Source organism: Neoarius graeffei, chromosome 7 (assembly GCF_027579695.1).
Source record: "Neoarius graeffei isolate fNeoGra1 chromosome 7, fNeoGra1.pri, whole genome shotgun sequence".
NCBI lineage: Eukaryota > Metazoa > Chordata > Actinopteri > Siluriformes > Ariidae > Neoarius > Neoarius graeffei.
The window spans coordinates 55,421,639-55,446,256 of NC_083575.1; the positions used below are offsets into that span (position 1 = coordinate 55,421,639).

The following is a 24,618-nucleotide window of genomic DNA, read 5'->3' on the forward strand; positions in this document are numbered from 1 at the left end:
CCGCCGTTGCCAGCTAAAACTCTATAGTTCAAAGAAGAAGCCGTATCTAAACATGATCCAGAAGCGCAGACGTCTTCTCTGGGCCAAGGCTCATTTAAAATGGACTGTGGCAAAGTGGAAAACTGTTCTGTGGTCAGACGAATCAAAATTTGAAGTTCTTCATGGAAATCAGGGACGCCGTGTCATTCGGACTAGAGAGGAGAAGGACGACCCAAGTTATCAGCGCTCAGTTCAGAAGCCTGCATCTCTGATGGTATGGGGTTGCATTAGTGCGTGTGGCATGGGCAGCTTACACATCTGGAAAGACACCATCAATGCTGAAAGGTATATCCAGGTTCTAGAGCAACATATGCTCCCATCCCGACGACATCTCTTTCAGGGAAGACCTTGCATTTTCCAACATGACAATGCCAAACCACATACTGCATCAATTACAGCATCATGGCTGCGTAGAAGAAGGGTCCGGGTACTGAACTGGCCAGCCTGCAGTCCAGATCTTTCATCCATAGAAAACATTTGGCGCATCATAAAATGGAAGATACGACAAAAAAGACCTAAGACAGTTGAGCAACTAGAATCCTACATTAGACAAGAATGGGTTAACATTCCTATCCCTAAACTTGAGCAACTTGTCTCCTCAGTCCCCAGACGTTTACAGACTGTTGTAAAGAGAAAAGGGGATGTCTCACAGTGGTAAACATGGCCTTGTCCCAACTTTTTTGAGATGTGTTGTCATGAAATTTAAAATCACCTAATTTTTCTCTTTAAATGATACATTTTCTCAGTTTAAACATTTGATATGTCATCTATGTTCTATTCTAAATAAAATATGGAATTTTGAAACTTCCACATCATTGCATTCCGTTTTTATTTACAATTTGTATTTTGTCCCAACTTTTTTGGTATCAGGGTTGTATTACAGTAGGTTTGTAATGGCTGGATGTGTGCGTTTGTATTTTACTGTTATAACAATGGTTGCTGCTTTCTTGGCCAGGTCACTCGTGAAAGTGATTTTAATCTCAATGAGTTTTTTACCTGGTTAAATAAAGGATGATGATGATGTATACGTGCTGACTCGTGCCATTTTTCTGAGTTTAAACTGACATTGACTGTTAAAGATAGCTGAGGTGAAATATTCTGAGGTCAAGGAGGTGACATTGAAGAAGGCATATAAAATACCCTTGAAAGCTTTCTCACAGCCTGAATACCTAGGCATGGCATGGCTTATTTGTTTCTGTGTATTTGGTGCAGTAATCGTAGTGGCACTTTATCTGGGGAAAATCCATGGCTTTCTGGTAGATGATAGAGCTCCTCCAAACCTTCCTTCTCTCCCAATTATCGGGAGTCTTCTGAGCCTAAGGAGTGACAGCCCGCCACATATTTTCTTTCAGCAGCTGCAGAAGAAATATGGAGATATTTATTCGCTTATGATGGGCTCCCATAAAGTTATCATCATCAACAATCACCACCATGCAAAAGAGGTCCTGCTTAAGAAAGGGAAAATATTTGCAGGAAGACCACGCACTGTAAGTAACCTTTATTAGTCTGAGATCTCTGGAAAAAAAAATCAATCTGTTGGGCAACCAGAGATGAAGTCATTCTTAAAATTCCTCTTTTCAAGATTACTACAGACATTTTAACACGAAATGGGAGAGACATAGCATTTGCTGACTATAGTGCTACATGGAAGTTTCATCGAAAAATCGTACACGGGGCTCTGTGCTTGTTTGGAGAAGGAACTGCATCTATCGAGAAAATAAGTATGTGAAAAATATATAAACGTCTGATATAGTAAAACTCCATAGCGTCATATAAACCCTTCAATCCACATGCTAAAGACATTTATTGATATTCTTGAGAATTATGTAATGTTACCGTACAAGACTCATCACCTTTCTTCTTATTCCTCCTAGTTTGCCGAGAAGCGAGCTCTATGTGTGAAATCCTGACTAACCTGCAGAGCTCTGCAGTAGACCTGGCCCCGGAGCTGACCCGTGCTGTCACAAATGTAGTATGTACCCTCTGTTTTAGCTCCTCATATAAACGTGGAGATCCTGAGTTTGAAGCTATGCTCCAGTACAGCCAGGGAATTGTGGATACAGTTGCCAAGGACAGTTTGGTGGATATCTTTCCATGGCTCCAGGTGAACCTTCCTCTCAAAATGTTCCTCACACACTACTGTATATACAATACGCACTTCACACCAGAATATCTATGAACCACTCATTGTTTTGTGTGTAGCTCTTTCCAAATCAAGACCTCAGAATCCTCAGGTGTTGCGTCTCCATTAGAGACAAACTCCTTCAAAAGAAATATGATGAACACAAGGTAAAATACACCTATCGACACGTTCCTTTGAGTCACTTTCTGGCGTATTGACTTTACCTTACTTGAGATGTGTCTCCATCTGCAGGCAGACTTTAGTGATAACATCCAGCGAGACCTGTTGGATGCTCTACTGCACGCCAAACACAGCTCAGAGAATAACAACACGAGCACTCAGGATGTTGGTCTTACTGATGATCATCTACTCATGACTGTAGGGGATGTTTTTGGCGCTGGGGTGGAGACTACAACCACTGTGCTGAAATGGTCCATTCTTTATCTTATACATCATCCACAGGTAACTGGTTATTTCCCCATTATGTCTAATTAGTCACGAAATTCCAAATAATAATGAGTCTAAAAACACACGGCACCATTCTAATCAGTATCTCCTTTCAACCATTACTAATACAGCTGGATGACCCCATCACATCCAACATGCACCACACAAGTGCCAGTGGGAAAGTGATTTATTATACAGTATAAAGTCAGTCAGTATTCTCTTTGTATGGTTTCTAGGTTCAGAGGAAGATTCAGGAGGAGTTGGACACTAAGATTGGGAGGGACCGGCACCCCCAGATTAATGACAGAGGAAATCTGCCCTACTTGGAAGCCACCATCAGGGAAGTGCTCCGAATCCGGCCAGTCTCGCCACTTCTCATCCCTCACGTAGCTCTCTCAGATGCCAAGTAATTCCACAGAACAGTACTCACAGTAAAACAGGAGAAATATGTTGCCACTTCAGACATGCGCATATCTCTAATCCTGTGTGCTGTGTTACAGTATAGGAGGGTACACGGTGCAGAAAGGGACACGAGTCATTGTCAATCTGTGGTCTTTGCACCACGATGAAAAGGAGTGGAAAAACCCAGAACTATTTAACCCAGGTAAGTAAAACAGAATTGCAAATTAAGTGTTCTATCCAGTCTAGAGCTGTTGTGGTCTGTAAAATATTCTCCAGAGTGATGGTTTTGCCTAATTCACTCTTTATTTTACACCCAGAGCGGTTCCTGGATGGGGAAGGCAAGAGTCTGTGCTGCCCGTCACTCAGTTATTTACCGTTTGGTGCTGGAGTGCGTGTGTGTCTTGGTGAGGCTCTGGCCAAGTTGGAGCTCTTCCTCTTCCTGTCATGGATTCTGCAAAGGTTCACTCTGGAGGTGCCCACTGGTCAACCTCTGCCAGAGCTGCAGGGTAAATTCGGAGTCGTTCTTCAACCCCAGAGATATAAAGTCCTTGCCACACTCAGAACAGGCTGGGAAAAGAAGCTACAGAGCCAAGAGTCTGAGTCAGCCTAAGATGTAATCGTTTCTTTTTATACTCCAACTACTTTCAGAGATTGGCTAGTAAAAGATTAGAACAGAAGAGTTTTGTTTTTACAGATTGACTTAACCCTTGCATTCAATTCGCTTCTTCGCAGTGGATGTGCTGGTCATGGGTCGTATTGACTTTGGGCAGCCGAGACAGAAAACAATATGAGAAACAGCCAACCTTGTAAAACAAACCCACTTCTCATGCCTGGAATCACTCCTACTAGCAGGCGTGTGTAACCAGGTATGAGTGCAAATGAGACATGGAGGTAGGGTAATACAGTAACGGTGAATTCACCAATTTGTTTTATTTTTGCAAAAAGCAGTTGGTGTGGCTTGATATTTTCACTACTTTTGTAATCTGCTTTATTCTCAGGCCAAAATGACCAGAAAATAATCTGTGTAATATATGCAAGAGACTCATCTTTAATAGAGAAGAATGAGCCAATCTGCTCCAAATCACGAGCCAATATCATGGTGTGGGTTTTGATTTCATTATTTACATAATATGAACAACAGGCTTAATCCCCCCCCCCCCGACTTCAGGTCTTGTTCTGTTTGCCATATTTGTCTGAATTCAGAGAACATAACCATGAGTAAAACAGTTATCACAAAACAATTATATGGCATTTAAAGTTGTTTTATTTATAATGTACATTATTTGATGTTCATTCATTTGGTTGAGGCTTTATACAAAAAAATGTTACCCATAGCAGAAAATGCAGTTTTATAAAAGGCAACTACAGATACAAAACTAAAATATAGTACCAAGTCTCATATCAGAGCGAAACTTAAAGAGCAATTTGAAGAAGTTGGCTTCTAAAGCCTTCGTCACCTTTGAGCAAATCAACTCTGCAGCGATTTAAAAAAACAGTGCAATGACACCTTATTAAGGCCCCCCAAAAAAGAAAAAAAATTATTGCAAATGATGAACTAATTTTGATTTCCTTTTTTTTAAAAAAAACAATAGGTATTTTTGGTCTCAAGATATGAAATGGGGAAAATGGACACGAGTACATAACCATTTTAACATACTATACAGCATAAGCACCAACAAGAACAAAAAAAAAAAAACGAAACAAGTCCATCTATAATGACATGAATGCTTCCAAACACAAAAGACTTGGTGTACAAGGGAATTACATCTTTAAAATGTTTGAACAAGTCTTTTAGGTTTCATTTTAATTTATTTGCAGAATTTTTGTCTCCGGCAAACTCTGCATGAGGAGGAAGCTACAGTATCTGCTGTATAATGTTTAAGATGTTTGTCCTTCACTTATTCAGACACCCTCACCTGGCACTATCTGAGGCCAACGTGTGCCCTTTGAACTGAGCACTATCTAAAACACCCTGTATCGCTGGAAGCCTTACTGATTATTCACACCAAAAGGTTAAAAAAAAAACCTACCTCAAAGAACAAGCAACTGTAAATTGCTTCTCGAGCTCGGTCTGTCTCCTACTCTCACTCATACACACACACACACACACTGTAGGAATGCAGTGAACAGCTTTGAGCAGTCTCTATTGCCACAGAAGCACAATAACCAATGTCTTCATGACCACCTTTAAAAAAAAAACGGGGGGGGGGGGTGTTTACAGCACCAAAAGTTACCCTATGTCGATGCGTTCCAATTAAAGAAACAAGCTGTATAACCTCTTCTGCGATCAGCATAAACTGCTGTTTATAGCACCGGTACACTTTCAAGCTGGGGGGGGGAGGCATTACTGAATCAGTACCATTACAAGGCTGCTATTTTCGAAACTGGTGTATGGAGAAAAATAAATTACATTACTCCTTAAATCAAGTTAACTATTCAGCTGAGAACACAGTCTTGATAAGATTACAGCAATCAACACCTGATACACTCCGCTTGACTGAATCTTGTATATGAAGCTCTGTTAACCCTCACTGGATTTGAATTCTGATTTCTAGACGAATCCTTTTGAAAATGTTCCATTAAAGCGAATGGGACAACCACAACAAAGGCACCAAACTACACAAGCCATGTTATCAGCATATAAGCGAACACAGCGTAAGGGTTGTTTTACAATCAGGGTACGCAAGCTAAAAATCACATTTAACACTTATCTTCAATATCAAAAGGCTTGACTAAATAAACGCGGTTGTTTATTGTAGCCCTGTGATGGCTCTATTTACCATGCAAAAAAAAAAATTGTGATAACATTATTTTTGGTGAATGTATGGCAATGTGTGTCATATTTAGCAAAATTACTCGTGTCATTTAGAAAAAGTGCTTTTTTGACCACAGGTAGCTCCAAAAGGGATGCACTTACATCATTCTTTATACCATAAAACAAATATTTGGCTCCATATCATTGGAAACATAGTTAAGTTTTAATGTTGAATGCCAGTAAGTTTTCAGACTATTTTGATCAAATTAGTATGTAATTGTGTCAAAAAAAAAGTCCTCTCCGAGACAGCTAATTTTTCAATATAAAATAACATATCTAAAATGATTATTTTCATCCTAAAATGTGGTCAAGATATTGGGACATAAATATTAGCGACAACTAACACAAAGCCTACAGCCTTATATTTAAAAGCACTATGGAAGTAGTGGATTCTGAATTGTCAAAAAAAAAAAAAAAAAGTCCTCTCTCTGAGAATCACTTCATTTGTTTCTCCCAGCCCTGCTTAAAGCTACACTTAATCTTGTTATAATACAAACTATTACACATGCCTATCTGTTCTTTAACTTGTCCTTCACTTAAAAACTGGTACAAGAACCAGTTTGAATCAATTTGAATTTTGGACCCATGTGACACAAACTTTGTACCCTGATTGTAAAACAACCCTCATGCAATTTTGATTTGAATTGCTCTGCTTAATTAATGCCAGCCTTTACTGCTCACTTACTGAATGCAATAAAGTCAGATTCTTTAGAAGGTACTATTAAAACAATGTCAAAGCCTCGTCCACATATGTGCACACAAAAAGAAACATAAGACCAGCCAAATTAAGAGCACATATACCAAATACATTAATCCTGAAAGGAAGCGTTACCAGGCCACTGTTACAGTTCTGTCTAACCTCCGAGTGTCTATTACAAGGAGACGGGGAACCTTAACTGACAGGAACGGAGAGGCTACACAGTAGTTCTGCAGTCTGGAAAACTGTGTGATCTGCAGAGACCGTCCCTCACATTTCTTTTATTCCCCCCTGCCTTGCATTTACACAGTGCATAATCTTGTGCCTTTGAGAGGGGCATGGCTAAATATTCATATTCAAATATCAGATTTGTTATTCCTCTTCATATTCCTTGTTGAGATGTGACCTTTTTTAAAATAGCAAAGATCCAGTTAGATTGTTTACGATTTAGATCAGATTTTTGTTGAACACACACTACATGGCCAAAAGAAATGTGGACACCTAATCACCCTCCCCTTTGCTGTTATAATAACCCTCACTCTTCTGGAAAGGCTTTCCAGTACATTTTGGAAGGTGGACGTTAGGACTCGGCCATACAACCACAAAAAGCAGCCGTGAGGTCTGGCGCTGATGTCAAGTGAGGAAGTCTGGTATGCTGTCAGGTGTTCAGTGGGGTTGAGGTCAGGGATCTGTGCAGTTCACTTGAGCTCTTGCACGTCAACCTTGGCAAACCATGTCTGTGCATAAAGGTGGTCCATAAATTCATTAAAAGAGGCAGATTTGGGCCTCTTTGCTCCAATGAAGGGAAATTGTAATTCTACAGCATGCATAGGAATCCTATACAATGGTGCGCTTCATATTTTGGCCATATGCTGCATGATAAAATTCAGATTACAGCGCTGAAGAAAAGTGTCAACATTTCAGAAACCATTGTACCAATTACAGTGTTGGACCGATATACTGGGGCAGATTTAAAAAAAAAAAACCCAAACCAACAGCTTGTACATACACAGCTAGCAGCTCGTTTCCATAGTCGTTTGTGAAAACTTGTATTTGCTTTGCCTAACTTTATAAAAACCTTAAAGAGGGAATAACAAACTGAATGCCAAAAAAATGCATGTATTAGGGGTTTAAATAAATTAATTCCAGTTTAACATTTAGACTGAATTTCCCTGTACAAACAATGTCAGCTTTCAACAGCAGCTTCTAAATTACACATTAGTTAAATACGTATCTGTATCAGCCTTTGAAACCCCTTGTTTGTTGACCATGAGCAGTGATGCTTATTGGGTCTATTACATGGAAAATAAAACTACTTACACCTTGTTCAGAATGGTAAGCAAAGTTTGTAAGCCTAGCAAATGGAGTTTCTTTTGTGCAGTGTCCTTGAGCATAGCCCGTCTTTGAAAACATCTTTACTGGATTCTTAGATGAATAACAACACTGCGCAACATTCACACTTCCAACATAGCCAAAGCAAAAGTACAGTGAGAAATTAAAGGGAGACATCACACCACAGAGAGTCACTTTATTGCATTGTGGTGCTTAGCTTTGGGGATCTGCACTGTTGCCATGCTGAGGAGCCTCCTGTTCAGTGATGGTGTGTAAATGAAGGCTGATAGGGAGACGCTGGAGAGGAGGTTCCCTGTGCTCAGAGCTCCTCTCTGGGCCAGCAAAGCCCTGCTCCTCATCATCTGGCTCTTGAAGGCTATCATTATGGGGATTACAACTATCACAGAAGTCCTGCTTCTGTAACTCCTCTCTGTCCAGAAGTCCCTCAAGTTCCTTCATCTCATCCTCTTCCTCATCCTCTCCTTCCCCTGGTCCGCGGCTACAAACGCACACCTCGATTCCTGAGTCTCCGGTAAAGCGTCTATGGCGCCCCACTGTCTTGTCCTTGCTCTCGGGACAACCATCAAGCCCTTGATCCCCAGACTTTGACGGCTCTTTGCCATTCTTGGTTATCTCGGGCGAAGTGGCTGATGCAACCTGCTGCTGCTGGCTATCGTCCTCAAAGCTCAGGTAGGGTTTGTGCGCATCACCCGTTGGCCGATGAGCAGGAGGACAATTGGTCTCATCAATGCAATGCACAGTGGAGTTGCTCTCTGATGCAGTGGCTGTGGAGCCTGCCTGTAGTGATGGGCACAGCTCATCGGCTTGCTCAGGGCTGACTGAATCTGTGCTTTGACCTGGTTGAGAGGCAGTGTATGGAGGAGGAGGAGACGGGGGTCTGTTCTCGACCTCCTCATATGCAGGTAAGAGGTAGCTTGGCAGAAACCCTGCAAAGCAAAATAATAGTTTTCAAGTAACATTTTTAAAAATTGCCAACCAACACGCTGTATACTTAGCCATTTTGGTGATTACCCCTTATGTACATTTCCACTGATCAACAAAAATTCTTACATAGCAACCCCAACAACCCCAGGAAATTTCATATTTTCATTAAAATATCACAAAACCCCCACAATCTTAGAATGCAGCATTCTCTCTTAGTTTTCATGTCTGACTTTTACTAACACGCGTTCCCGCCCCCCCATGTTAAAAATTAGGGCTTTGGATGAGAGTCAGAGACAGTAAAGTCTACTGGTACACCAAATGGAAGCACAGGCTTATTTCCTTCACATCCTGTATAAAGATCTTTTTGCTCGTCTCCTCACCATTATTTAGACAATGCTGAAAATCAGCCCACATAAAAATATTGTTTGAGAGGGTCAGGTAGCGATCAGGTTTACTGACAAGTTATAAGCGAAAAGCTACCGATGTATTTGTATCAGTACATAAATTGTTGCAAAACTTGTGTTCTTTTTTTAATTTAATATTTTTCTAATGGATTACTTCATTTTCCTGAATACGGTATAATACAGTTGGCTCTATGTTCCAACATGAACACTTTGCATGCTGCATGCGTGGATACTGATGACAAAGTCCACGGAAAATGCTGCAGGGCTCGACATTAACGGTTGTCCGCTTGTCCGGGACAAGTGATACTTAATGTCAGACAAGTTCATCGTCTCAGTTACTTGTCCGATCGGACAAGTGCCAAAATACGCCGATATTCGGGTTACATATCAGATTTATCAGTTTATTCACATGATTTCCGAAGCATCTCACTCGACATATTGTTTTGATGAATTGCTGGATGTTTCTATTCGGAAAGAGCGATGTGCGCATGTGCAATACTCCACTTGCGAAACCAGCCAATACCGCTTCATTTATTTGAGCTGAAAAGTAAACGGTCATTTATGATTGGTTTTAATCATGTCATACACGTGGATTTGTTAACATTTCTGTTGGCGGGATATTATTCAACTGTATATTTACACTAAGTATGTGGTAATTTCCAAATCTTTTAATTGTTGTTGATGGTGTTCATTATATAGCCGAGCGTGTGGCAGAGTATGCTGGGCTTGGAATGTGCGCCTGCGTGCATGTGGATTGACAGGGAGTGAGGTAGAAGTGGGGAAAGTTATCTATGAAATACCAAGCTGTCAAATGGCTGCTAATTAGGTTACCGGCTGTATTAATTAACTAATTAGTAATGGGGGTTTAGGAATTTGAGACAGGGCTCTATAATTTAGCTATAATTATGGATTATTTGAAGTTATCTTTTTTTGACCATTAAATACCATACAGGAGCCACACTGAATAATTAGACAACAACAATTAATCAGTGGAGGATATATATTCAAAATTAATAATTTAAAAATGAAAATATATATAATTTTAATTTTCTGGTTTTCAATTTCTCAAAATAAATTAATGATTGATGGAGTCCAATTGATGGAGCAGAACTCAAGGGTTGATGGATGAAGATGAATAGACACTTTATTTGTATCCATTCATCTGTGAGTCAATAGAGGTGTGGAGGTTTCCATAAGATATATTATCTTGTCATTTGATGACTAGATTTCAGTGTATAATAATCAGTGATTTACAGTATGTCAATTTTGTTATCAGTTGTTTTTATTTGTAGCATTGTTGTTTGTTTCTCTTGTCCAAACTAGTGATATCTCATCAAGTCATAAATTTTGTGTTACTTTTTGTGATATTTGTTACTGAACTGCAGAGTACTGATGTGTATATATAATGGTTAGTGTTTCTGGATCTCATAGTAGTTATTTTGTTCTTAATTTTATGTTCATAATTTCTATTCTATTGGAATATATTGCTTCTGAACTTCAGCATAATAATTGGTGAATTATGGTATCAGTCAGTCTGTTTTACTATATTTTTGAACTTTTGCCTCAGTATATCAAGTATTGATTACTTTTGATTCATAGATGATATGCATATATGTTGTGAATTTGGAAACAAATGCCATAAAGATTGCTGGGTTACAAATATACTAAGTAACTTTAAAAACGCACAATGGAATTCAACACGATATCACTTTAGATCCATGCATATATTTGAAATTTATGATATTGTATGTAATGCACACATCTTGAAACATCGATAAAGGACATTTATTGTCAAACTCAAGAATTAATTCACAATAAAAAAATTCAAAGTGACAGTTGGTCCATGTTCGGACCGTCATGCTGGAGATTCTGGGTCTGTGTCGTCCAGGGGTCTCAGCAGCAGTGACTGAGGGTGTCAGGAATCTGTCACGGAGGTAAGCTAGCCTGATGTGCTGATCCTGAACTGGCGTCGTGACTCGAGGCTGACCAGGGCGTGGACGATCCCTGGTGCTCCCTGTCTGTCTGTAACGCTGACTCAAACGGGAAATGGTCGAATGATGAACACCGAAGTGCCGGGCGACCTCTGTCTGTGTACTTCCGGCACGCAACATCCCGATGGCCTGTTCACGTTGATTTTGGCTTAGGCGTGGCATCTTCAATAATGACAATTTTCCCATCATTTCCCCCGGGTATTTATAGGCAAGATTGTGTGTGTACAGTGTATGCAAAATTTGTTTGAAAATTAAAGCCTGTCCATGTCATTGACTACCCGAGTCATATTGTACGTTATTGAGTACAACTCCCTTAAATTCTGATTTGAGCACAGATTTGGAACTTATTCGGGCGGAACGAAGTTATTTTTCCATTGTGATATATTTCTTTTCTTCTTGAGATAAACTCAGCACGAATTCAGCAAGTTTTATCAATGTGCGTTTTTAAAGTTACTTAGTGTAGTTTATTTGTGTTTTTTTTTTTTTCTCAAATATTTCTTCGGACAAGCCAACTTCACATTCGGACAAGTAAATTTCCTTTCAACTTGCCCAACAGGACAAGTGGTTTCAAAAGTTAATGTAGAGCCCTGTGTTGTGTGGAAAATCTTTTACCATAATGGGTGGTTTTTTTTTTTTTATTTAAAATTTCTCTTATTTGGGTGTTTATTCACAAAGGTTATTGTTTTCATAATTAATTGATCATGTTGTGGGTTTCCCCCCCCCCTTTTATTTGGGTACCTTCTGGCGTATGTTCCATCATTTTTGACTGGACTGGCATTAAAATAATTTTTACTACATGTTAATTTTATTACAATTTCCATATTTTCCCCTGATATCCTGATTTGTAGCTAAGGCAGAGAATGTTTTATTGCTGAAGCCCTACACCAGGGAAAAGACCACTGTTGTTCCTATTATAATACAGCTCACTGCTCAATAAACACTGTACTAACATACAAAAGATAAAGCCCTATTAGCACCGTACAAAAAGTTTAGTTAATTTATTACCTCTTTTGCTTTACTTGAAATATAGCTGAAATGTTGCCGTTTTAAGATGTTCAACACAAACACAGATATTGAGTGACATCCTGATAGCACACCCTACACAATGGGCAAAGGAATGTGTAGTGGGGGGGGGGGGGGGGGGGGAAGAGCAGAAATCATCAAGTTACTCACTGAAGTAAAAGGGCAGTGAGGTGTAGTTGTGAACCTCTCTGTAGGCAATGAGGTTGATTTCATGCTGCCGCTGCTGTTGTTGCAGGCGATGTTTGCTGCGACGATGGTGGCACACACAGCAGCAGCTCAAGATGATGATGACCGTCCATACCAACCAGAACCCTAAAAAAAAAAGATTAATATGCCTCGTGTTTGCTAGTACTGTACATTCCTTTCATTTTCACTAACTGCCTTTTCCTTTATATCATTTATAATTACATTTTAATGTTACGGAACACCCATGAAACAGGTTAATGCCAGTTATCATGTAACAGCTATTAACGATAGGTTATGCCCTATATATCATGGCTGACTACTGGATGAACAGCATGAGAGCACGACTCTGATCTCTGCTATGCTGTGCTTTTCACCACACTCTTGGACATCCGGATCGATTCCTTAGAGGTTCTCTGTGAGGAATCTTTGCCCTTGGGCCTCACCATCAGCTGGGCAAAGACAAAACTTTAGTCCTGGTCTGACTTCCTGCCACCACAGGTAGTCAACATGAAAACTGAGGTGGTCGAGGTGATCAACGAATTTGTCAACTGTGGTTCTATGATCACCAGCAACTGCTCATCAGCCCCTGAGACAGATCACCACCTCCAACTGGCCCACAGAACCTTTGGCTGACTTGTCCAAGTGTGGCACAGCAGCAACATACACACGGTCCTCATCTTCAAACACCCATGTCCCTCAGGTCCTTCTCTATAGCTGGGAAACATGGACCCACTCCACTGCAACTAGTCGCTGCCTTGGTGCCTACCACCAAACCTGCCTACGCTACAGCCTAGGTACCCACTGGTACGAGGTCTATTCAAGTGGCGATGAAGGGCCCTCGTACCTCTGATGCCATCACAAGATTAACACAACAATTAAGAGTTAGTTTTTTAGGAAGCATGCAAAATACCTCCTTACATCAGTGAATTAACAAACACCGTTAACACATTCTAACCACATAAACCGACATAGTGACCCTTGTCTGGAATGGGGTTCAAGTCCCGGCTGTGCCCTTGCTTATAAAAGTGGCTAAATTATTAAGTACAATTTCTTAACATTTCCCAGTTACACCACACATCATGCTCAAACCACTTGCTGAGGTACTGGCAACCAAATATGAATGTTACTGTTAAATTTCATGTTCATTTGCCTCTTAAGACAATATAAACATCGGTGTCATGATGCAATATAAACAAAGCATCATAGCTTTACTGGGTTAAAAGAGTCAGTTTTTAATTAGCTGGTGAATTAGAATGGTGACTTCGCAACATTGCTCATATCATGCTATAAACAGAATCATCACACTGGGTGACGTCATGACCTAAGCACGTCTAGACCAACCCCCAAGCTACTCATTCATTGATTCGTTGAAATCCTGGTCAGTTATCAAACTAATAACCTGAAAAATCTGTTGAAAGGTACCCAAATTCATCCTGTTCCCATGACTACATTGTTCAATATATCAAAAATCCCTTCACAGTATAAAGTCAGGAGACTTGTCGCTTCGTGTCCACCAAATCGGACACAAATCTGATGAACCGTCTGAGAGGAGCATAGCCAAGATGGGTGAAAAAAACCACTCTTTCTATTGCCAAATGGTGGCGCTATACCAGGGTATCACTCGACATGTGGATATCATATCATAACCAATAACCTGTGAAGTTTGAGCTGTATCAAGCAATGTATGGAAAATTTATGAGGCACTTCCTGTTTGCCGGGCGAGACGTAAATTCATCATGTCACCATTTCAACACCTTGCAAGATATCAAAAATCCCTTCACAATTTAATCATCTTGATATTATGTATACCAAATCTGACATGAATCCAATGAACCGCTGAGGAGGATTTCAAAACGTAACGCGTCAAAACGCACAAAATCCAAAATAACTCACTTCCTACTGGGCATGACGAAAGCAATGTATAATTAAATGTTAGGGAGGCTCACGTGTGTACCAAATCTGGTGCATGTACGTGAAACTATATGCCAAGCACAAGACTCAACTCCAAATAGTGGTACTATGGTCTCACTGGACCACACCCAGGGCCAAAGCTTGGTCCCTGATTAACTATCACAAGCCGTGGGGGGAGCCAAATTTCATGAGTTTTCACACATGGGAACCACCTCAAAAATGGTCAAGTCTTGAAGAAAAGAGAGAAATCTTGACAAAACCAATTCAATCCTTGGTGCTCCTACGGTGCACAGGCCCGAATTAACCAAATATGGTTGTGTGTCAACTTGTAGCAAGATAAAGAGATTAATTAAATACGGTAAGTGCTTTCTGATAGTAAAACAAGCCACTTTATGGGTTTTAAGAGTGAGCAAAGAGCTTAAATTATTACCCTGTATACTGAAAAGCCTTTTCAATAAATATGGTACTGGCTGGTGTGCGCACACAAGTTTTGCTAAGATAGGGAAGAATTTCCTGTTTGTTTTCCTTTCCATTAATTACAAATTAACCATGTTCTTCTTGCAATCTTTCTACCATTACATCACAGCATGTTAGTTTATTGCATACTTCAGTTTTATTAACAAATACTGAGGAAATCTTTATATGTTAAAAACTTGTGTTAAAAAACCTTCTGTAATTTTCTTCTGGTCCCAAGAAGCATTGTTAATAAGTAATAAGTTAATGCGGATCGCAGCGAATTTCTGTTCGGCAATTTTCGTGACCACTCTGTGCGTGACGCCATTCAAGACAAACAAACAGCTTAAGTTGAGTCCACTTCCGTTTACTTGCACTGCTGTTCAGCTTGAGTGCAGACATGCGTTCGGGAATTTCCAAAGAAAAACCATGCCTTATTGTTGTGCAGTGAACTGTAACAACGGGACCGGTTCAGGAAGAAGTTTTTACCTTTTTCCGAGAGAGAAGAGGCAGAGAGAGTGGATCTCATCCACCCCCGGTGCCTTGCCACCGAGGAGCTTGCAAACCACCTCAGTGACTTCAGCTTGGGTAATGGATGAGTCCACCTCTGAGTCATCAGCCTCAGTCTCCTCAGTGGAAGACATGACGGTGGGATTGAGGAGATCCTCAAAGTATTCCTTCCACCGCCCGACAATGTCCCCAGTCGAGGTCAACAGCTCCCCACCCGCACTGTAAACAGTGTTGGCAGAGTACTGCTTCCCCCTCCTGAGGCGCCGGACGGTTTGCCAGAATTTCTTCGAGGCCGACCGATAGTCCTTCTCCATGGCCTCCCCGAACTCCTCCCAGTTCCAAGTTTTTGCCTCCGCAACTGCCCGAGCTGCAGCACGCCTGGCCTGCCGATACCCGTCAGCTGCCTCAGGAGTCCCGGAGGTCAACATGGCCCGATAGGATTCCTTCTTCAGCTTGACGGCATCCCTTACTTCCGGTGTCCACCACCGGGTTCGGGGATTGCCGCCACGACAGGCACCGGAGACCTTGCGGCCACAGCTCCGAACAGCTGCGTCCACAATGGAGGTAGAGAACATGGTCCACTCAGACTCAATGTCCCCCGCCTCCCTCGGAAGCTGGGAAAAGCTCTCCCGTTGGTGGGAGTTAAAGACCTCCCCAACAGAGTGCTAGGCCAGACGTTCCCAGCAGACCCTCACCATACGTTTGGGCCTGCCAGGTCTGTCCAGCTTCCTCCTCCGCCAGCGGATCCAACTCACCACCAGGTGGTGATCAGTTGACAGCTCAGCCCCTCTCTTCACCCGAGTGTCCAAGACATGGGGCCGGAGATCAGATGAAACAACTACAAAGTTGATCATCGACCTCAGGTGTCCTGGTGCCACGTGCACTTATGGACACCCCTATGCTCAAACATGGTGTTCGTTATGGACAAACCGTGACTAGCACAGAAGTCCAATAACAAAACACCACTCGGGTTCAGATCGGGGAGGCCGTTCCTCCCAACCACGCCCCTCCAGGTGTCACTGTCGTCGCCCACATGAGCATTGAAGTCCCCCAGTAGCACAATGGAGTCCCCAGTCTGAGCACTATATTTTAACCATTTTATTTAATTTTAGGGTGCAAATTAGACACTAGGAAGACTGAATTCGCTTTTTGGGTTGTTCTTCTAGACAAAGTTGATATTCTACGTTTCACCTCCGACCACTGCCTATGACCTTTAAAAAGGTAAATGCAGACTTGTCAGACTGTAATTTCACAATAATCTGAATAAATCCTTCAACAACAAGCATACCATGCTATTTTTAGGCACTGTGATGCAAATGACTAGCCCAAAAAAACAAAACAAAAAAACGACAGAGTAAAACAAAAGTATGAAACATACTACTGATATTGTAACATGTACAGTAAGAATGATGGGTTGTTAAATTTTTATGATGCTTTCAAATAAAAGGTCGTAACTCATGATTTCCAACCAGGAAAAAAACAAAACAAAAAAACCCCCCGCTCAACTCAGAATTCTTACTCAGTAACAAAGTTTCCTCAACCCCAAGTTCAGCAAGTGGCATCATATTAACACTGGCTGTTAATATAACACTAACTATACAGTGTTTTTAAGGAGATGATTAAAAACATCACAGTTAACCCACACAAACATGGAGGTGTCCTTGGTTTTTCTCCCCTACTCTGTTGCTTGAACGCATTAAGGTTGAAAATGATGTAATGCTGTCATCTAAGTTCCCACTTCTGAGGTAAGTCGAATGCAGCATTAAATCAGCAACAACCTTGAACCAAAATAGCAACTTTCTGCATCAGATAGCTTGTTTCTTTCTGGACTGACTACAAATAGCAGGATAGCTTTAACTTACCATAAAGTGCCTAAAGACAAAGACAAGTAAAATACTGTCATAGAGTGGCAATTTCATCCATAATAAATGAGACATCCTCCTGAATAAGCTTGGATCCACAACTGGTATCAAAATCACTGGGGTGGGGGGGAGAAGGAAATGTGCTTAATGTTGAGCAGGAATCCTTGCTAGCCAGTGGAAAAGCTAGGGTAGGTCAATGACATCATGAGACCCAAGTGAGTGAAACGTCCCAATAGAGCACAGCCATTTCTGGTGAGTGGGCTTGACTTCTACAAATAGACAGGCTCAAGGCATCTGTTTACAGGAACTTGACCTGATTGAGTTTCACTTGGACAAGCCCATCTGGACCAGCTGTATTAGCTGATAAATGAAAAACAACAAAGTGTAGCCCCTGACTCAGCAGATGACATGCCAAAATTATCACAGAGATGCGACTGGTCTCTATGATAACCTAGTCTCTACAGTAATCTGATAATACTGCAGGTTTGCCAGTGGGTATGAACAGCACTGATCAACAAATGTCAGAGGGAGTCAGTCACATGAAAGAGTGAGGTGCATCCTTCTACAGATGAGTGTTAACATCTCACACAGTGTCAGTTCCAAAGTTCAACTGGTGCTACATTTGGGCATAAATACGGTAGCTTGGGCTCGCCCATCCTAAGCATGACGCAACACAAGGGCCTGTTGCGAGCTTAGTCTGGCCAGGCAAGCTATCTACAGCGCTTCCAAGCTCCCGAAAAATCGGGAACCAATCAACTTTGAGCATCTCCAACGGCCCTGGGTAGAGGCGTGTTCAAGGCAGTGACGTAGTAGAACTGCGACCGGAAGCCATAGATTGTTTACAGAATCTATGCCGGAAGCACTTCATTCACATCACAAACATGGAACAGCGGCAAGCCTTTAACACAGCGGTAGATGCTGTATTGAAAGCATTCAATGGGAAGTTCTCATTGAAAACGGAGCAAAGAGCAGCCCTGGAGGTATTTATTCAAAGGAAGGACGCTTTCGCCTTGCTCCCGACCGGCTTCGGTAATCCTATCGTCACGTCACATATGTCAGAGGAAAGAGTGATGTGATTGGTTTAAGCTTCATCACAGCCTTTTCTGGCTTCGACCAGTAGCATTTCAGGGAGGCGGGTCAACCACGGGCTCTGGGAAACGGTTGGGCTTAATATCTTGGCCAGACCAATAGCTCGTAGAGCTTTGAAGTCGCGTCAGCCAGGCTATAAATACGGGGTAATTTAGGATACCCATTATCTAGACTTGAGCAAAATCCATGTTTTAGTAGAACATTAGGGGAAATGTGATAAGGACCCCTTTGAAAGTGACAGAATTCCTAAAGTCTTTTGCATAGTTTGTCCACTAAAGTCTCACACACACACACACACACACACACACACACACACACACACACACACTTCAACATGTTGAAAATATAAATTTGCATAACTGATTTTAAAGGTCATAGGCAATGGTCAGAGGTGAAATGTAGAATATCAACTTTATTGTCTAGAAGAACGACCCAAAAAACGAATTCAATTTTCCTAGTGTTTAATTTGCACCCTAAAATTGAATAAAACTTAAAATATACTCTTTTGCCCAATTTCCGAAGGTTTGTTTACATCTCACTTATGCGCGCTTTCACTGCCAGGGGACCGTCATCGTGACATCATTTAAGCCAAACAGACCAGGAGCAGTTCTGTGTTTACCTGTGAACCGAGCACTTTGGTCGTGAGAGGTTGTGTAAAATGTCTGAAAGCGATAGTGATTTTGAAGTAGGAACTCTCCAAATTAAATATTGAGAGGTGAAACCATATATGTATGAACCTATGGCCGTTGTGAAGCAATCGGTGAATGCGGCTCACTCAGTGCGTTTACACGCACATCCAAATCGAGCTACTGTCGGTAACCGAGCTAAGGGTCCCAGCAGGGGTGCCAGAGAAATCCAATCCTACATGCACACAAGGAAATCGAGCTATTGTGTGAGGTACATTGTGCACCCGAGCCACAGGTGGCGCTACACGCCCCATCGTGTTGGTACACTTCCGGTTGTCGTCATGAAGAAGAGCTATTCAAGAGTATAAACAAAGTTATCAGTTCCGTGTTCACAAGAAGAACGACGACGAGGACAGCAACCAGGGCTTAATTTGAGCCGGAACATGACGGAACAAGATCCGTAACCTCCGTTGTCGGATCTGGCAACTATTTAAATGGATCAGATCACCTCTGTGACCATCACAAAGGGAAAAAAAAAAAAAAACAAATTAAATAAGTAAATAAAAATTTGTTTAGTGTTCGGTTTTGATTTTGATATCTGTTGTTGATTTCTCTCCTATGACATCCACAAAATCTATGTGAAAGGGGAAGAGGGAGGGACATGGGGTGTATACTTCCGCTCAATAGAACACCGGGTTTTTTGTAGCCGTTAGCTTGCGCTGTGGAAAAAATGGCAAAAATAACAAGAAAGCTTACTAAAATTTTGAAAATGAATTCTCCAACTTGTTTTGTAAACCCTTTATTTCTTAACTATTACTTGAATTGATTGCACTTATGTTTGCTGGCACTGCTTTTAAATTATTCTCTTTTTTGGGCTTTTTCCACCTTTATTGGATAGGACGGTGTAGAGAAAGGAAATGAGCAGGAGAAAAACAGGGAGAGCTCGGAAAATGACCGCAGGTTGGAATCGAACCCGGGTCCCCGGGCAGAAATTCGATTTTCTCTATGTGCATGTAAATGCACTGACCGTGCGGCCTCGGAATCAGACAGTGACTCGGCCGACTCTGATCACGGTGACCCCGGACCTCAACAAAACTCGCACCCAAACGATTTATCCTGGTAGTTATGATAAATTCCTACTTTTGTCGTAATACTAAATAAGAGCCCTTTTGAAGAATAATTAAACCGCCCTCCCTAGTGGATATAGGCAACGATTACTTGACAGTGCGGCGGTAGGCCACATTAGCCTGCCATCCGTGGCATTATACTATTTATAGCCTACTCTAAGCGAGGAAATATCCCTTTGTCTCATTTCCACAGTGATTGTACAGAATCCCTCAGGATTCTTGACTTGTCAATTGCAAGCAAAAGTAAAAATGTTTACCTCCAATCTTCTTTTTGCTTGAGCGTTGCTGCTCCGTTTCTTCTTTGACTGCTTGATTTAGTTTCACGCGCACAATCTACTCTCTCCGCCTCTTCTCCTCTTCCGGGGAAAAAAAAAAAAAAACAGCCCTCTGGCTTCACGCGCACAATCCACTCTCTCTGCCTCTTCTCCTCTTTCGGAAAAAGCCAATCCTCTCGCTCTGCCTCTTCTCTTCTGGAAAAAGCCAATCCACTCTCTCTGCCTCTTCTCTCTTGGAAAAAGGTAAAAACTTCTTCCTGAACTGGTCCCATTGTTACAGTTCACTGCACAACAATAAGGCATGGTTTTTCTTTGGAAATGCCTGAATGCACGCCTGCACTCAAGCCGAATGGCAATGTAAGTAAACGGAAGTGGACTCAACTCGAGCGGTTTGTTTGGCTTAAATGACATCACGCGCCGAGTGGTCACGAAAATAGCCAAACAGAAATTCGCGCTAACTTATTTTAATTATTACTTATTAACAATACTTCTTGGGACCAGAAGAAAATTACATAGGGTTTAACAACATATAAAGTTTCAAATGTCTCGTCTCGTCTTCTTCCGCTTATCCAGGACCGGGTCGCGGAGGCAGCAGTCTAAGCATGGAAGCCCAAACTTCCCTTTCCCCAGACACCTCGGCCAGCTCCTCGGGAAGAACACCGAGGCGTTCCCAGGCCAGCCGAGAGACATAGTCCCAGTTGAGCTTTGGGTAATGACAGAAAGAACAAGATCGCGGATACAAGCGGCTGAAATGAGTTTCCTTCGCAGGGTGGCTGGGCGCTCCCTTAGAGATAGGGTGAGAAGCACAGTCACTCGGGAGGAGCTCGGAGTAGAGCCGCTGCTCCTCCACATCGAGAGGAACCAGCTGAGGTGGCTCGGGCATCTTTTTCGGATGCCTCCTGGACGCCTCCCTGGGGAGGTGTTCCAGGCATGTCCCCCCGGGAGGAGGCCCCGGGGGGGGGGGGGGAGTTTCAAATGTGCATAAAATTAAAACCGTTGCCTATGACCTTTAAGTGTTTCAATATGTTTGGGTGATGCTAAACTGAATAAAGCACAGTAATGCAAATGTCATATTCTCTAACTCATAATTGATTTAATACACAGATACTAAAAGAGAAACAGAAAATAAAAGTGCTTAGCTTAGATCAGCTTTTACTTTCCTTATCAGAAATAACCATCTTGCTGACTACAGAAAGACACAGCATAGCATGACTAGCATTACATAACCAGTAATAAAATGTGTCTTGTGACTTGATTTGATCTACGAGGTCATGCAGTAAATAACCAAGGAGCATGAGTAAAGAAAATGCACAAAAACAGGTGAGTGTTTATAATTAATCTTTGAATTTTATGAAAGCCTTCATAAATTGATGATTAAAACTGTGGGAAAGAATCATGAACTTAAATTAAAGCTTAATTATTATAACAGATATTCAGTGGAGAATCACCAGGGACAACGATGCCAATAATTCACAGCTGATGAAATTCAAAGATAGAAGGAAGAAACTCTTATTCTAACTTAATTTAAATTAAAAAAAAAAAACAACATACATAGAAATGTGTTCAGTGTTAAATTCATACGTTTACACAGGGTCAACCACAGGATTTGTTGACGTAGATGTATTAGTCTCTGTTGCCACTCCTACACCCCTCTGTTTGAAAATTCCTTAAGGTATAAAGGAATCCTGAATAAAAAAAAAACACTCTGGGCTGGGAGCACTGCTTCTTCAAACAGGACATATAAAATCACTCAAAACACGTACGTTACAATTACTATGGAGCACTTGCATGTGACGTCACAGCCGATCCAGATTGTGACAGACGCCATCTTGTCAGTCAAACGCCATATTCCACCTTCTACTTCTGGGTCTACTTCTGCTTTTACTTCTACCTTTTCTTCTGGAAAACCCTACTATATACAATTCTACTACAATGGCTGCGGCTACAAGCTCTCCCTACCTGTGCACGTTTATGTTTTTTGTGTGTATTTTTGCGTGTTGTTCGTCTGTACCGGACTTCAATATCCACTACAACCGTATGGACTTACTGGACATTGGTTTCCATCAGAAAATGACGGTTTGTAGCGATTTCCATCGCATGCACAACATTCCGGACTAGGGAAAAAAAAAAAATTCCGGACGAGATAGCGAGACCAGTGGGGTCTCCGTGGATTGTTATCGGAAGCAAAGCGAAGGAGGCGGCGCCGGGAGCGGAAGCAAAAGCGAGGCTGCAGAGCCGGCCTGTTGACTAAGCTCAGAAAACAGCTACTCAAATCTCCACTGCCAAGCCTCTACCTCTCCAACGCCAGATCCATGTAAACAAGACGGACGAGCTGGAATTACCTTATTCTATTATCGGCTGGTCAGTGCTATACTCAATACTTAAGTGACTTACCCGTCCAATGAGGATTCTTGTTTACAAGATGCCACATCTGAGTCGCTGACAAATCCTGAATTTCTGTAGAGATAACTGTCCAGAGATTTATAAGCACGCAGTGCTTCACCACTGAACAGCGAGGGAAAGTTAATGAGGTAATTATACATGTCCGGGTATTTCGCTGGCAGTTCAAAATCCGGTCGTGAAAACTCCGTCCGGTAAGCCATAAGGGTCACTAATCTGTAGATCGTTTATTTTAGACATATATCTAGTTATCTGTTCATTAGAAAAATGAGCCGTGTAGTCCGTCGGTTGAAATTGATCCATTCTGCACACGAGTGCAGCAGTATTCATCGGTGTTTTTGACCGACAAGATGGCGGTTGTGTACTTTCCGGTCACGTGACTGCAAGATCTCTATAGACTCACCTGATCCTAAGCAATAAGAAAGCAGTAGTAATACTTACACCACAGCTCGTAGTAGTAGCTGCAGCACTGAGACTCTCCACAGCAGTGTCCCGACTCACAGATATACGTCTGGTTGTTCACACCAAAACACAGCAGCTTGCTCTACAAAAAAAAAAAAAAAAAAAAAAAAAAAAAAAAAGCATTACACCTACTTTCTTCAGGACTCCAGTTTTCACCAACACTTCACGAATCCATCTGGCTGCAAGTCGGACCTAATAAGAACGCAATTAAAAATAAATATTTTTTTAATACTGGGATACACTACACAAAGAATCCATAAGTAGTACGATTCACAAATGTGAATAACATTTTATGGGCACAGGATGACCTGAAAAAGCAGCTCTGTTTAAAATAAACACCTTGTCCCCTGATCAGGAGTTGAGACACACATTAAACGATCAGCATTAGCTGACTTAAGTATTTTATCAAGCACAGCTATCACACCACAAAATCATTATTCCACTATAGAAAAATAATCTGTATAATTACACAAGGATCATTATTTGCCAGCTAAAATAACACGAAGAGAGACCTTGCAATTCAGTCCCGGATTACCTGGTGGAGACCCGTATGAAAAGACATAACGTATTCCTGAAAGAATGAAAGAGCTACTTTAGCTTCGAGAGAGACGGACATGAAAGGAAGGTTAAGTCAAGGCTATTCTTCAGCCACACAGTACAGTGCAGTTTGTTCTCTCAGTCTAATGGCTGGTCTCAAGTTAAGCGCACACAAACACATCCCACTCCCAGCATTTAGAATGCAGTGATCCATGCCAGGGAATGCAAGTAAACAGGATGACAGTGCTGCCTCTCCCCGTCAGTCTGTCAGACACTTGGGGGACACACAGACAGACAAAAATTACTCTAGGGTGTTTTAATATAGTTTTATATAAAACAATAATATATTAAAAAACAAAACCCTGTCCTCCATCAAGCAATATCACACAACAATTAACCGATACTTGCATACTGGCCTGAGCAAAGCTGAGAGACTAACAGATGACAATAAATAATTACTTTTGCTAACAATGACACTTAAAAAACTTGGTCCTGAAAGTTCTCAATTTGTCACAACCAAGTCACCTTTAAAGAGCAGTTACAGTGAATTTCATTTACAGCCCCAGATTGAAAAAAGTTGGGACAGTATGTTAAAATTGAAATTAAAGTGCTAGTCTTACAAAAATTACATCACCCTTGGAAATTATACTTTATAAAACTAGACATGTTAAATAGTCTCATCTCATTATCTCTAGCCGCTCCATCCTGTTCTACAGGGTCGCAGGCAAGCTGGAGCCTATCCCAGCTGACTACGGGCGAAAGGCGGGGTACACCCTGGACAAGTCCCCAGGTCATCACAGGGCTGACACATAGACACAGACAACCATTCACACCTACGGTCAATTTAGAGTCACCAGTTAACCTAACCTGCATGTCTTTGGACTGTGGGGGAAACCGGAGCACCCGGAGGAAACCCACGCGGACACGGGGAGAACATGCAGACTCCACACAGAAAGGCCCTCG

General features: G+C 41.6%; 2 protein-coding genes across 3 annotated transcripts in view; one reads left to right on the forward strand and one right to left on the reverse strand.

The window, feature by feature from the left end:
* Nucleotides 1-1,214: 1,214 nt before the first annotated feature.
* On the forward strand, nt 1,215-3,620 carry LOC132888873 (steroid 17-alpha-hydroxylase/17,20 lyase). The gene is made up of 8 exons (XM_060924969.1): nt 1,215-1,526; nt 1,622-1,760; nt 1,914-2,143; nt 2,242-2,328; nt 2,414-2,623; nt 2,845-3,014; nt 3,109-3,212; nt 3,328-3,620. Exons 1-8 carry the CDS (start codon nt 1,215-1,217, stop codon nt 3,618-3,620), a joined length of 1,545 nt encoding a protein of 514 aa, XP_060780952.1.
* Nucleotides 3,621-7,636: 4,016 nt separating this feature from the next.
* wbp1la (WW domain binding protein 1-like a) overlaps nt 7,637-24,618 on the reverse strand; it is a 53,009-nt gene continuing 36,027 nt past the window's right edge. Inside the window, exons 1-4 of one of the 2 annotated variants that reach the window (XM_060926019.1) lie at nt 23,654-23,790; nt 23,098-23,200; nt 12,368-12,529; nt 7,637-8,801 (exon numbers count right to left, since the gene is read on the reverse strand). In XM_060926019.1, coding sequence (XP_060782002.1) covers nt 8,068-8,801; nt 12,368-12,529; nt 23,098-23,200; nt 23,654-23,734 — 1,080 coding nt within the window. In that variant the 5' untranslated portion in view covers nt 23,735-23,790 and the 3' untranslated portion in view covers nt 7,637-8,067. Of the gene's footprint in view, nt 8,802-12,367; nt 12,530-23,097; nt 23,201-23,653; nt 23,791-24,618 lie in introns of those variants that run through there. The other variant, XM_060926018.1, reaches the window with a different exon arrangement.

Bases quoted from the DNA above. Each gene is read 5' to 3' on its own strand.
- LOC132888873 (XM_060924969.1), top strand. From the start codon at position 1,215: ATGGCATGGCTTATTTGTTTCTGTGTATTTGGTGCAGTAATCGTAGTG. The intron at 1,527-1,621 runs GTAAGTAACCTT...CCTCTTTTCAAG, and splicing joins TTGCAGGAAGACCACGCACT to ATTACTACAGACATTTTAAC. The intron at 3,015-3,108 runs GTAATTCCACAG...GCTGTGTTACAG, and splicing joins GTAGCTCTCTCAGATGCCAA to TATAGGAGGGTACACGGTGC.